Source organism: Manis pentadactyla, chromosome 5 (genome assembly GCF_030020395.1).
Source record: "Manis pentadactyla isolate mManPen7 chromosome 5, mManPen7.hap1, whole genome shotgun sequence".
Lineage (NCBI taxonomy): Eukaryota > Metazoa > Chordata > Mammalia > Pholidota > Manidae > Manis > Manis pentadactyla.
Genome location: NC_080023.1, coordinates 150,730,950 through 150,745,311, shown reverse-complemented (window position 1 = coordinate 150,745,311; position 14,362 = coordinate 150,730,950). Strand labels below are relative to the sequence as shown.

Here is a 14,362-nt window from a genome sequence, read left to right as displayed (position 1 = left end):
ATCATAAATACCAGTTTGGTTTGCAGAGGAATGGGAGATGGAACATCTCAAACAAAGCTCAAAAGAATAAAATTTCTCAAAAGGTTTATAGAAGCTGAACTCCCCAGACTTCACATTGGCTCTCATAAACCCTTCTCAGTTCATCCTCACAGTTATATGAGAAAAAAGGCAAGAGGATGGATTTGGGGTGTTTGTCCTCAAGGTCCTATCCAGAAATCCTATGGGCCTTTGACCTACTCTTATATACTCCTATATCCCAGTTGGCCTAGAAATGCTTCTCAGAGACATGCTATCCTCTCCAGCATCAGGGGCCTAAGCCAGTGGTGCCAAGGTTTGCACGTATAGAGATAGTAAAGAATGCAAAAGTAATCATTTGCTGGATACTGGAGAGGTGAAAGGCAGTTGATGTTTGGGCAGATGCAATGGGGAAAGCGAGCCCAGTCCAGGTGGTGGGCTTGAGAGAGGTAGACCCCCACCAGCTCTATGTGAGTTAGACCCCCACCAGCCTGTTCCTGGAGGGCCAAGTGACAGTTGGCAAGGTGGAGGGGGAAGATGTTCTCAGCAGCATGAATAGAGTGTGCAGAGGTCCTGCTGCCTGGAAGGCCGGGGTGGGAATAGGTTGTGAAGGCCTTGCTATGCTGGGCCAAGGTCTTTGTCAGGTCATCTTGTCTGTCTCACAGCTTTAGAACCCAAGGATATCAACTGGCAGACGACCTCCAACCGGCAGGCACATCATACGGACAAGTTCTACAGCCAGGAGCTCATTGTGCGGAGAAACCAACCCTTCAGTTTCTTATTGTTCTTGAACAGAAGTCTTGGTGATGGAGAACGTGTAGGGTTCATAGCCTCCACAGGTACCTGCCTACCAGCCCCCAAAACACACCTGAGTAGCCCTTGGGAAAATGCATCCAGGGGGTTGTGGTTGGTGACACTGGTGTCGTCACTGGGCTCTGGGCTCTAGCCCAGCTCTGCCATCGACTTAGTGTGACCTTGGGCAAATTTCCACCTCTCTCTGATCCTGTGTCCAAATCAAGATGGATTTGACCTCCATGTTCTCTCCAGTTGCTTCCAGCCCTGTAGTGTGGTGCTTCATTAGATGTCGTCTCCCAGAGGCCCCTGCAGTGCTACTGGAGTCTGACCTCTCCCCACAGTCTGGCCAGCACCTCTTGGTTTCCATTGTCCTGTCTGCTTTCACAGGGCCGAACCCCTCAGAGTCAGCCAGGACAAAGGCTGTGTTTCCACTCTCCAGCGGGACGAGTGCTGGAGGCTGGAGTGCACAGCTCCTGGACAGCAAGGACAACGTTCTGACCATCTCCGTCCTCAGTCCTGCCAGTGCCCCCATAGGATGGTACACGCTGAGCATCCAGATCTCCTCCGGGGGCAAAGATATCATTCTGAAACTTGGGAGATTCATACTGCTCTTCAACCCCTGGTCACAAGGTAGGTACCTAACCACCCTCACTCCCAGCCACACGCCTAGCAACGCCCATGGAAAGGAGTTAGGGGAATGATTTTCATTAGCCTCAGGTTTGATTAGGAAACGTGGGGGATATGGACAAAGCATCGAAGCTAGATGAAAGAAGTCGTGGGTTGGACTCCCAGTTCTGCACTTAATCAGCTATGTGAGTCTAGGCAGATACTCTAAGTTTCTGAGCCTCAATTTCCTCACCATTAAATGGATATCCTGCCCTTTCCTCTGGGACTATTTCAGGGATCTCATGAGCTTTTACAAACTGCCTAGTACGGTGTAATTGTACAGGACAATGACCACAGTACAATTGTACAGCATGAAGATAGCTTCCTGCCTGAAGGAGCAAGTATTTCATTCCTGGGGTCTCATTTCCAGACTTTCAGGTCATTTTAGCTTCTCTTTCAAGCTCAGAGTTCCCGCAACATGAACTGGAAGCATTATAGCCTCAGGCTTCATTCCTCAGTGGAGGTTGGGGAAGCTGCAGGCATGGCTTGCTCCAGCCTCCAGGCCAGTACTCCCAAGTGAGAGGATGACTGTGTAGGATTCCAGTCCCTGATACCTGATTTTTATGTCAAACAGAGGATGGTGTCTTTATGAGTAACCATGCTGAAAGAGAGGAGTACATTCAGGAAGATGCTGGCATCATCTATGTGGGAAGCTCAAATCGAATTGGTGTGGTTGGCTGGAACTTTGGACAGGTAAAAGGGACATCAGGAGGTTAGCAGTAATGTTCCTGTTACCCAAGAACCTCAGCACTGGTCCCACAGAGAGGTGGAAGTTCCCAAATACGTCCATTTGCCTGCCCTTCTATTTATGCATTCATTCAGAATGAATGGATCTATTGGCCAACTACTGTGTGCCACGCTAAGGACACAGGAGATGGATAAGACAGATGTCCTAGTGACTGTGAAGGGGTATGTGGGGGGGGACTTGGTGAAGGGGGGAGCCTAGTAAACATAATGTTCTTCATGTAACTGTAGATTAATGATACCAAAATTAAAAAATAAATTAAATAAATAAAATTAAAAAATAATAAAATAAAATGGGGGAAAAAAAAGACAGATGTCCTGTCTTTGAGGACATCAAGATCTAGTGGGAAAAACAGTCATATAACTAAATTGATGCAATGCAGTATTAAGGTACCATGGTACCAAAGGAGGATAAGGCCCAGTAGAGACACCTGGGACACTAACATAGCTTCTGTTGTTCACTCCATGTACGGATGTGATGAAACTTCCTTGGTGGGAACATTTGGCCTTTCAAAGCCATAGCCTCTCGGTCCCTCATCCTCTGACCCCCATCTGAGTCCACAGAGTTCCCAGGTGTACTGAGCCTAGAAAACATACAGGGAGTCCCCACCTTTTCTTTTTTCCAGCAGACAAAGGAAAGCATTAGAATGAGGTCCCCTGGGGGAGAGCGTGGCCATCTGCCTCATCCTCTAGTCGACCAGAGCAAGTCTACTATATATTTTATATATTGGGTCTCTTGTCACATTTTACTGGGAGGAAAAAAAAAGTTGGGGGAAGGGTGGGGGGAGGTAAGGGCTAGAGCATACGTAGGGCTGGAAGGGAGCTGTTTTTCATGGCATGGTCTGGGCAAGCATCTCTTAGGATGGGATCTTTGATCAGACTACTGAAGGAGGCAAGGGAGTCACACAGCTACCCTGGGGAAAAGCACTGGAGGCAGGAGGAACAGTACATGCAAAGACCCTAAGGCAAGAGAAAGCTTGGCCGTCTCCATGTAAGAAGCTATGGCGAAAAATAAATCTCATCTTGTGAAAATGTTTTCAAATACCGCCATTTAACGAGATATTTTATCTTTATAATTAGTCTCCAGATCATAGAGCTAGATGGAAACTTTGAGATGGGCTTGGCCTGATCCCTTGTTATACAAATGGAGAAATCGAGGCCCAGACAGGTTAAGGGATTTACTCCCAAGTTCACGTCAGTGAGTGAGCCCTGTTCCCTTTCAGGGCCCAGCACAGGGCCTCCTGTACTGTAGGGCGTTGGATGAGTTTGCTGGGTTAAAGGGGGGTGGGTGGCTGTTCCTCAGAAGCTCTTGCTTCTGGAGGCCCTGCAGTGAAAGGACCTGGGAAGTGCCCACGGCTCCCGCCAGCGCAGCTCCCGTGCCCTTCATTAGCCAGCACTACCTGTCATTTCTTCCATCACAACGTCTGGTCCCATTTTGTACAGTTTGAAGAAGACATTCTGAACATTTGCCTCACAGTCCTGGATAAAAGTCTGAATTTCCGCCGTGACCCTGCAACTGATGTGGCCCGCAGAGGTGACCCCAAATACGTTGGCCGGGTGCTGAGTGCAATGGTGAGTAATAGAACAACCATGATAACTTGTTACCACATATCAAAACCACCCGTGGGGTAGGTACACACACTCTTGCCATGTCATCTTGCTGAAGCCTCAGAGAACACAGTTGGGGATGTTAACCTCACCTTGTACATGGGGAGCATAAGGCTCCTCTAAAACAAAGGACTTGCCTGAGACATGCAGTGAGGAAGTGGCAGAGACAGACAAAGGTGGACCCAGGTCTGCCTGGCTCCAAAGCCCTTCCCACTGCACCCAAGGCCCTTCTGAGATGACAAGGGAACTTGCCCTTTTGGTGCCCACCAGGACCAGGAGGGGCAGAGCTGAGACTGCTCCACCACTGGACCTTCTGGGGAAGGGCGCAAGCTCCTGAGAGAGCTTGAAGTGGTAACCTCCCTGGCTTTGCTCCATCCCCTCCATAGCAGACAAACTGGGAGGGGCCAACCCCCTCATTACCTTACTGGAGACACCGAAGCCCAGGATGCTGAAGTGACTTGCTTACAACACATGGCCTGTGAGTCAGACTAGAACAAGGCCCCGAACTGCCGGCCCAGGGCCCCTTTCACTCATCCAGTCCCTCCATGTGAGAGACGTGCCACACACACACACACACACACACACACACACACACACACACACGCACGCACGCACGCTGGATCCTGGAGGAATCTCTCTCTCTGTACTCAGTGTGAAGAGAACCCCTCCATCAGAAGTGTCCAAACATGAGATCAACTTGCTCAAAAGTTACAAATTAAAAAACTACAAATTAGAGAATTATTGAACTTAAATTCTCTGAAGCTAAATAATTACCCAGAAGAGGCAACATTTCGTTGTTGTTAATGAACTAGGCATTTCTCAGTTTCTTTACTTTTGAGTTGGAATATCCAAGCTAAGGAGCTCATTGTGTGGTTAGAAACTTGAACAATCTTCTGACTGCATGATAAATACCTGGGGGTAATCAGAGCGGGCTTCCCAAAAGTAGAGTCTGATGGAGACCTGCAGGAAGAGAAGGAGAGGCCCAGGGGGTGGGGAGGCACTGAAGAGAGGGGAGAGAGCAGAGCAGCCAGAAGATCAGAAAGGAAGTGGGCCTGGGCTGAACCCTGAAAACCAAGTGGCCTGGGATTACTGCTGAGGCCTCGGTTAAGGGAAGCTGGAGTTCAGCATGCCTCATGGAGCAGAGCCTCCTCGGCCCAGGAGAGGTTGGGTGAGGCTGACTCACTCCCACCTCAGGACAAGCCACTTTAGCTCAGCACCAGTTTCCTCAGCTGCACCTCCCTGCTGCTCTCCAGACCTCGGTGGGGCTGGGCCATGAGCTAATTATGGCCTGTGCAGGGCTTTGAAACACTCAGCTTTCAGCCAGATATGACCTTGCTGATTACCACCCTGGTGTCTGGAGCGCCTATGACTCAGGAGACGGCGATGGGCTGCACCGTCTTCCATCCTGGAGGAGGCCTCAACTTGTCTGATCCTGAGACGACAGCGCAGGCCTTCCATGCAGCGTAGAAGGCTGGGTCAGCCTGTTTGGGCAAGGATCCTTCTGTTTCCAGACTGTCCATTCACACAGGCCTTGCCACCTCCACAAAGAGAGGGCACAGTACTTACAGGCTGGGAGAGCCCTGGGAGATCCTGGCCCAGCCTCTCATTATACAATTGGCATAATTGCTGGTCCAAGTCTCTTAAACTCTGAAAACTTGGCTGCTGGAAGCCACCTGAGAGGTTACATGTTTGTTACCTTCCCTGGATTGGAATGTGAAGAACTAAGGCCCAGAGAGTGAATTGACCTACTGACAGTCACCAAGCTGACAAGCAGCAAAGCGGGGCTGGTAACCCGATTTCTCCATTAACTTAGTGTTATTGAAAGGTTCAGACGTTCACAAAAGTAGAGTGAAAAGTAAAATGTGGCCATCACCAGCTTCAGAAATTACCAGCTCCAGGCCAGTCTTGTTTCTGACCCCCTCCTCCACAGATTATCTGATCAATCTCAGCAACATTACATCATCTATCCATAAATATTTCAATTTGTGTTTCTAAAAGACAGTGGAACTCAGGTCTCTTGATTCCCCACCCAATGCTCTTTTCACACAGCAATGCGGTTGTTACTTACACAAGAATCATGCCTTAAGTTGAATGAATGAATGAATGAGTGAATAAATGGATGGAAGGCCACCCTTATTCTTTCTTAGAAGAAGTTAGTTGCTAGTGTTCTAAAAGGATCATTTTAGAAGAGCAATAAAAGAAAAGAGAATTTCAAGCCATGGGCCCCCCAAGTCAGACATGAGTGGGCAGACTGGTTTTCTGACCCTGCCTTGCCATTGACAAGCCATGGGGCTCAGCAGCCTGAGCCTGCTGCACAGGGTTGATATATGGGTGAGGGGCAACAAAACATGGCCCACTAGGCAATGCATTTTAACTTCATATACTGCTTATGCCCCTCGGGGGCCATTATTACTATTATCATTCCCAAATCAGCTAGAAAGATACAGAAAAGGCACTTAGCAGCTCCCTGGCTTTCTTCCTCATCAGCCCACCTTATCCCCTGAACTCTGCCTGTAACTCTGTGCTGATCCATTTGGGGGTTTTCCTGCCCAGGTCAATAGCAACGATGACAGTGGTGTGCTCGCTGGGAACTGGAGTGGCAACTACACTGGTGGCCAGGACCCAAGGAGCTGGAATGGCAGCGTGGAGATCCTCAAGGAGTGGAAACGCACTGGCTTCAGGCCAGTCCAGTATGGCCAGTGCTGGGTCTTTGCTGGGACCCTCAACACAGGTACGCTGGGTGGGACATGCCTTTGAGGGGTCGGTGGGCAGCTGCAGGGTACCTGAGGTCCCATCCCCACTGCAGCCCGAGTCCTCACCTGCCCCTTGACTTGCAGCACTGCGGTCGCTGGGGATTCCTTCTCGGGTAATCACCAACTTCAACTCAGCACATGACACGGACCGAAACCTCAATGTGGATGTGTACTATGACGCCGATGGAACGCCTATGGAGAGGGGCAGTGATAGCGTATGGTGAGTATCTGACCCTTCCTGAGCACCCGGTCTGGGCAGCTCCTTGCTCATGCCGGCCCCTGGCCCCAGCTCCAAACAGGAATTGGGAGGCAAGTAAAGTGGTTGAGAACAGAAACGCTGATGATGCTGATTACATAACTAGCAAGAGCCAAAGTCACTCTTCTCAAGGGTCTGCAGTCTGATGGTCGGCTTTACCTCCCCATCGGATGATGTCTGCTACCCGTGAAGGTTATGGCTCATGGGCCCCGTGAAACTGCCCTGAATTTATAGGGGCCTTAGAACCTGCGCTACTTTAGAAGATAAATACTTAAGCTACTGATTTCCCAGTAATAAATATGAGTTTATTTTATTTTGGGCAAACTATATGACTTATGGGCTTTCTTAAAGAAAAGCAACACATTTTCTCTTATGCATATATGCTTTTTATGCACTTTGGTTGATAGAATAAAAAGTTTATTCTAGATTCCATCTGAAAATAATAAGCTTTATATGTAATTTGGCATATATATCTCTAACCTTAAATATGCCATGTGCTATGTATGTAGCTATATATGTATATACATGTATCTATACATACATATATATGTATGTATAATAGATGCCAACTGGAAGTATGTTATATGAAACTTAGAGACATATATCTATAACTTCATATAGCTGTATGTATGCATAAAATAGATATTATTACAGTTATTTAAAGTTATATCACATACCAAGTTATTACCAGCTGGCAACTGAAAATAATTATCTATATCTGTATGTACACATAGATATCTATGTGTCTATATACATAATGTACTGCACACACGTCAATAATCGGTTGTTTTAATCCATTTCAAAGGATACACACACACACACACACACACGCACACACACACACATAATCACTCATGTGCACACATGATAGCTAGATAACCTGAAAGCAGATGGCATCTTATTTCCAGATGTTCAACTTTGAGATAGTCAATACAAAATATTCTTTATTATTTGTGATTCCCAGAATTAGTGGGTCCAACTTTTCTGAAATATGTCTAGTGTAACTAATGAAAATAAAAGTTAATGGAAAAAGCTGTTAGATAAACAATGAGCCACCAATGGAACTGAATGATGTAAGCATACCCTCCCCTCTGAAGGAGAGTGAGGCTTACATAATTCACCCAAGGTCACATGGATCCAAGATTTAATGAAGGAGAGAAAGCTTATTTTCGGATGTTCTTTCTTTGTCTGCACAATCACAGCTTTCTTTGTAATGACGCTGCTATTTCACCAAGGATTTGTTTCCTGGCTTCTCATAAATCAGTGTCTTTTCTTCTTCCTGGTATGTTCTTTGGTTGGGCCCCAAATCCTATTCCAGCCCGTTCTGATCATTGGGGCAATGCCACTCCTGGCCTTGGTCTGCTTCACACAGGAGATGATTGGTCCAAAAAATGACTGCTTCAGGGGGTCGGTCCCTTTGGGCATAACCCTCCCATGATCGCCCTGCACACTAGTACCTGCAGAGAGACCAGAAACCCTAAGACTCCAGTCCCTCCCCTGGAAGCACTTCTGGCACCGTCTGGGAACAGGGAATCAGGGCACCATCAGTGGAGGCTGCTTAGTGACACGGGACGGTGTGTGGTGATTCAGACAGTAAGCACTGTGGGAACTCAGGGAAGGAGTTGTCAAGGACGGCTTCCTGGGAACAGGAAGGTGGGGCTTTTAAGCTGAATTTGGAAGTAAAACCCAGATCTCTTGGTTAATGGTTCACGCTACCACCCTACATTAGCTTCATAAGTCATCCCTAACCTAATCATCTTGGGACAAGTATGGGCCCATGGAGACATTCCAGGGTGTCACCACTTCATTTGAGGGGCCTCCTTGAAGGGTGTCAGGGCCCAGAGCTCTGATTTCTGCTGTGAGTCTCAGCATCCCTCCGCCTCCCTCCCCCACCAGCCTTTCCTGAACCCTCCTCAGAAGCAGAGAGAGCGGATGGTCCCTCCCCGGCCTCCACTCCCTTCCGGCTGTGGGTGGGGAACCTGCACTGGCTGCTCTGATGGCAGGGAGTCCAGGGCCTTAGCTCCAGCCCCTCTACCTTCTTGAGCTAGGACTTCTGTGAGGCAGCTCATCTTTCTAGTCCCAAATAATTCCATCAGTGAAATAAAGGGTTGGCCTACAACTAGAGTTAAATCTCTTACCAGCATCAATTTTTTGATTCTCTGCACCTTCAGTTCACCCCACTCTCGTTTGAAAGCTACCCCTCCCTTCTACGTAGATCCCACCCAGAAAGGAGCCAAACCGTGAGTCATTTTTAGCCTGGAGAGAATTTACTAGCCTATTATTATGAGGGCCATTTGGGTTTAGACAGAAAACCTTCAGTCTGAGTCTTCGCATATTGCAAATGTTGAAAGCTTTTAGAATCTTGTCCAGGTTTGCCTAAAGTAATAGAATGTAAGGATCAAGTGCAGTTCGGCATCTAAAAGTGCTTAATATTAACGGCAACTAATAATTTGTTGAGCAACTGTTGTATGCCAGGTACTTTTCTAAGTGCTTAGGCTTACTCTTCAGGGAAGAAGAGGTAGGTAGGCACTATTATGATCGTCCCCACCTTAACAGTGGAGGGAACTGATAGACAGGGTCATTTACCCAATGGCACATCACTAGGAAATGGTGGAACTGGGATTTGAATCCAGGCAGCCTTGTAAACTACAAAGCACAGCGCAGATGCCACAGAATGTTATTACTCCTGGCTGATCCTACCTTGAGAAATCTGACACCTCTTACCTTGAGATTTCCCTGGATAGGTTGGGTGCCGCCCAACACACTCAGATGGAGAAGCTGGGGTCTTTGGGTCACACCTGGGCGGCAAACACTGCTTCTCTGTGGGAGCACACGCTCTCAGGAGGAGAAGTGACTTCAGCCCAAAGTCAAGCTGTGAATTAAGGGTGGAATACAGGTCCCTGCAACGGGACTCTCTCAAGTCAAAGAACATAAGGGCTGGAAGGATCTTAGAGGAGGAAGGGCTTTTTTTCATAAATGAGGAAACAAAGCCCAGAGAAAAGGAAGGTTAAACAGCATTCTAAGTATGTGCATGACTTTACATAAGTTATTAAACTTTTCTGTAGCTAGATCAGGGACTTCAGCAATTCCTCCCAGATATTCCTTTAAGTCACATTCACTGCATCCAGAGGGATATATTTTCTTCCAAGCCATTCTGCTCGTGCCGCTGGTTTGGCTCAAGAGGCACGAGGCTCTGGAGTGTGCACTTCTTGAGAATCAGGACATCTGCAGGAGTTTGGGACCCTCCTTTCATGTGTTTCCCTTCTGGGCCTCTGGAAAGGAGGGCCTGCTCAGTCCCTGGGCAGCACTAAATGATTTAAAGCAGTTTGGCCAAGGTTATCTTTATCTTGACATTTCCATCTTGTTTTCTTTATTCCTTTGACTTGATTCCTGAATTTCTAGAGTCACAGATCTGAGTCTACTTTTAAAATCTATAGAGCCCCGAGGTGGAAGGCACTTGGGGATTCCCTGCTCTGTGATCGGGCAGGTGCAGTCAGCCAGTATTGGAGAAGAGCTGTCGGCACCCACACCTCAGCGCAAGCCCCTGGCCCCTAACTCAATCTCTCCTTGGCCACCAGCCTCCACAGATACTTAGCCAGTCTTCCAAGTACCCAGAGCACCTTGCTCAGACTGGTAGCAAGGAAAACAAGCTCCAAGGGTGACCCCAGAATAATTCAATTTAGCACGTGTGGCCAAGCATGTACCATGTGCCAGATCCTGCCCTGCACACTGGGCACCAAGAGGAGTGAGATGCAGGACCCCACTAGAGGAGGCGCAGCTGCCTGAGAGGATTGCCCACTGTGGAGCAGTCAAATGAATGAATTTTGTGCCAGATTCAGAGAGAGCGCAGAGATGTGCCTAACATTCCCTAGGAATGTCAGGAAAAGATTTTTTTGGAGGAGATGGTATCATAACTGCATTTGGAAGGACAAACAGGTGTTTATTAGAGCAAAGGGTAGGGGTTGGGGTCACTTTCTAGACAGGGCCTCCTGACCCTGTGAATTCGAAGGTAAGCATAACTCAATTGCTTCCTGTAGGTCAGTGGTTCATAACTTCAACAATGACGTTAGAATTGACTCCAATAGAGAGATAAGAGACACCAGATTCTGCATCTTTGAATAAATGCCTGAGGTAGTTCTAATACCTACAACTGGTCCTTTTCCTGAGCTCCTGCCCCTGAAACCCCTCAAGACAGGAACAGAGCCCAAGGTTGGGAGGTGGGAGAGAGTGTGGCACACAACCAGAGACAAACCAGAGTTTCCATGACGATACCTTTGAGCATCTGAAAGGCACATACATGCAAAATAAGTGTGAGTAAAGTGCTGGCTTCTGAATGAGGGAGGTACCAGGATTTACTACTTGTTATCTGCTCCATCTTAAATCTTGCAAATAAGTATAAAATTTTACCAAATTTTTTTTTTTAACCAATCCCCCTTTCTCCTCGGGTTCTCCCCCAGGAACAAAATGAGTGTGAAATCTGAGTTCTTACTGATTTCTTATCCCTTTCTCGCCTCGCCCAGGATCATCTCCCCACATGCCTCCTTCTTTCCCCTGAGTGAATCCTGACACATTCAAAAAGATATTCTGTGCATTCCTACACATCATTTTTATGATGATTTTTTTCACAATGATAGGAAATTCCAGAAAACATAAATAAGTGAAAATTATCTGTAATCCTATTTCACATATTTCTAATGTTTGGTAGTTTTCTATCCAATCTTTTCTCTATTGGTTATTGTTTACAGATTTGGGGTTATACGTTTTGCAAGGGAGAGCTTAAGATAAATATATCTACTTTTCTCCACACCTGGAAACCAACCACTTCACAAACCGTTTTCAATAGTGGGCTTTTTCGATGGAGCATTGTATTCTGGGCATTTTCCTATTGTCATTGAAAAATCCTCATAAGTAAGATTTTAAATGCCTTGTTTTCCATTATATGGTTGAATATTATTTCTTTCCCTACTATTATGATTTGTTAATCCCTCAGTTTCCTATCTGCTTCTGTTGTTTCCCTATTATAAATAGCACAAGATGAGCACTCTCACATGTAACTCTTGAGCACACCTGTGATTAGTCCCATAAGAAAGTCCTAGAAATGATATGTCTTGGGTTGAAGGGAATGGACATTTTAAAGGCTTGTGACATCTATTGCTGTTGCCTTCCAGAAAGACTTTAACAACCTGTGTTTCATTTTAGTAGTGAATAAGAGTATTCTTTCTCCTCACTCATAATATTGGTTAGTATTATTAATTATCTTTTTGTTCACCTCTTATGAATTTATCACTTTCTGCCTTGTTTTGAAAGTATATTTCCCCTATATTTCCTGAAGGACATAGCAGGGTCACAATGCACCTGGTAAGTACTTAAGAGACACTTCTAACTCCTGATAGTTGCAAAGTGTAAAGCGCTCCCCATGCACACATATCCTATCTGGTCCCCACAGGAAGCCTCTTACAGCATGCAAAATAAAAATGCCATCTTGATTATTAAATAATAAAAAATATATAAAGGAGAGTCATTACTATTATAACTACCCAAAAAAAAATACCCAAGGCATCTTAAGATGGATCCTTCCAGACATTTCAGTCTGTCATAGTCACACACCTCGATGTATGTACATTGAGTTCTGATTACCCAAATGGGATCAAGCTAAAAAAAATTTTTTAATAGTCTATTTTATAGTTTTTGTATATATTTCTATGTCAATTAATAAAAATTTAGGGAGACAGTATAGTTTGGAAGTTAAAAGCATGGACCCTGCCACCCGTCTCCCTGGGTTCGAATCCCACTTTACCTATTTACTTGTTGTGAGACCTTGAACAAGTCACTGAACTTCTCTGTACCCCAGTTGCCAGAATTGCCAAATGGGGGAAATAATTATGCCTATCTTATAAGAGTGTTGTGAAGATTAAATGAGTTATGTAAGGCAGTTAAAACACACTACTCTCTATGCTGACACTGTACTGTTATTATTATGTAATACACATTTTTTAAATATTTATTTTGTAATTATAAAATTATAGAGGTAATGAGTAATTCTTATAGAAAATGAAAACAATTAGAGAAATAAATAATGTAACACTTAATTCAGTGTACACCAAAATCTGTCCATATGCACAATTATATACATCAAACTGACCAAAATTGTGATTATCTAAGATAATAGAATTATTGGGGAAGTTCTCTGATTTCTTTATGTATAATTTTCTAAATCCAAGTAGGTCCATCATATTTATATGCATTATTATGCCTATAAGTCTACAAACTATTTTGTAACTTGCTTTTCTTACTTGAGGACATATTTTGACCATCTTCCCATGAAATGTTGGATTAATTTTGCTCGTTCTTTTGGACAGCTGCATGATACTCTGTTGCATGGCTGTGCCACAATTTATCCAATTCCTTTACTGATGAATTTTTCCTCCATTATTTTTGCTATTACAAGCAGTGCTACAGTGCACATCTTGCCATGTGCATTCATGTGAGGTTTTTAATAGGAGAAATTCCTTGAAGTGGAAAGACTGACTCTGTAGGTATGTAGATTTCTAAAGGTTTTGCCTACTCATTGCCAAATTGCCCTCCACAAATGCCATACCATTTTAAGCTCCCACCAGCCGTGAATGCCAATGCTTGTTTCCCCACGCACAGAAATGAACATCACACAGCAAAGTGCATCATCCTGCGCTTTCATCTTGGACCAGTCTAATAGTTGTAATAGTATCTCTTTCTCACCTTAATTTTCCACTATTAGCAGTGAGGTTAAAACTATTTTCATATGATTAGTGACCATTGCTATTTCTTAATGAAAATTGCCCAGTCATTGTCTTTTATTGACATGTTTGGCTTTTTCTTTTGTGTTTTTTGTATTGATTGTAAGCACTTCATCATATACAGTAAATCTCTGTCTAGCATATATGTTCCATTCATTTCCCCTACTTAAGTGATTTTTTTCCATTTTTCTCTCTCTTCTCCAGATTGGACTATTTCTACTGATCTGTCTTCCAGTTTACTAACTTTTCTCCTGTCATCTCTATCTTGCTAGTAAGCCCCTCCACTGAATTATTTAATTTCAGATATTTGTCTTTTTTCCAGTTAAAATTTTCCATTTGGCTCTTTTATAGATAAATACATATTGTCTATATCTCTGCTAACAGTTCCTCTCCTTTCACCTGTTGTGACCATATTTTCCTTTAGTTCACTGAGCATAGTTATAATAGCTGCTTTAAGAGTCCTTGTCCAATAATTCCAACATCTGGATTATTTTAGGGTTAGTCCCTGAGGGTAAATTGCATTTTCTGGTACTTTGTATGTTAAGTAATTTGGGATTGTGTCCTGGGCATTGGGTGTGTCTGGATTCGAGCATTTTGTTTTAGCAGCCTACCTGGGGCAGATGCAAACTGTCTCCACACCTGTGGTGGGCAGCAACTCATGTCTCAGTTCACTTCCTTTATCTTTAGCTGGACTGCTTGTCACCTCCTACATGCATGGTTCAGAGGTCACCCAAAGGCTTGGGCAGAGTTTA

At 45.1% G+C, this 14,362-nt stretch overlaps 1 protein-coding gene across 1 annotated transcript in view; it reads left to right on the top strand.

Moving 5' to 3' along the window:
- TGM3 (transglutaminase 3) overlaps window positions 1-14,362 on the top strand; it is a 42,396-nt gene that overhangs the window by 12,030 nt on the left and 16,004 nt on the right. The window contains exons 2-7 of the mRNA XM_036906307.2: window positions 681-854; window positions 1,198-1,440; window positions 2,051-2,169; window positions 3,664-3,792; window positions 6,382-6,559; window positions 6,666-6,801. Coding sequence (XP_036762202.2) covers window positions 681-854; window positions 1,198-1,440; window positions 2,051-2,169; window positions 3,664-3,792; window positions 6,382-6,559; window positions 6,666-6,801 — 979 coding nt within the window. The remainder of the gene's footprint in view (window positions 1-680; window positions 855-1,197; window positions 1,441-2,050; window positions 2,170-3,663; window positions 3,793-6,381; window positions 6,560-6,665; window positions 6,802-14,362) is intronic.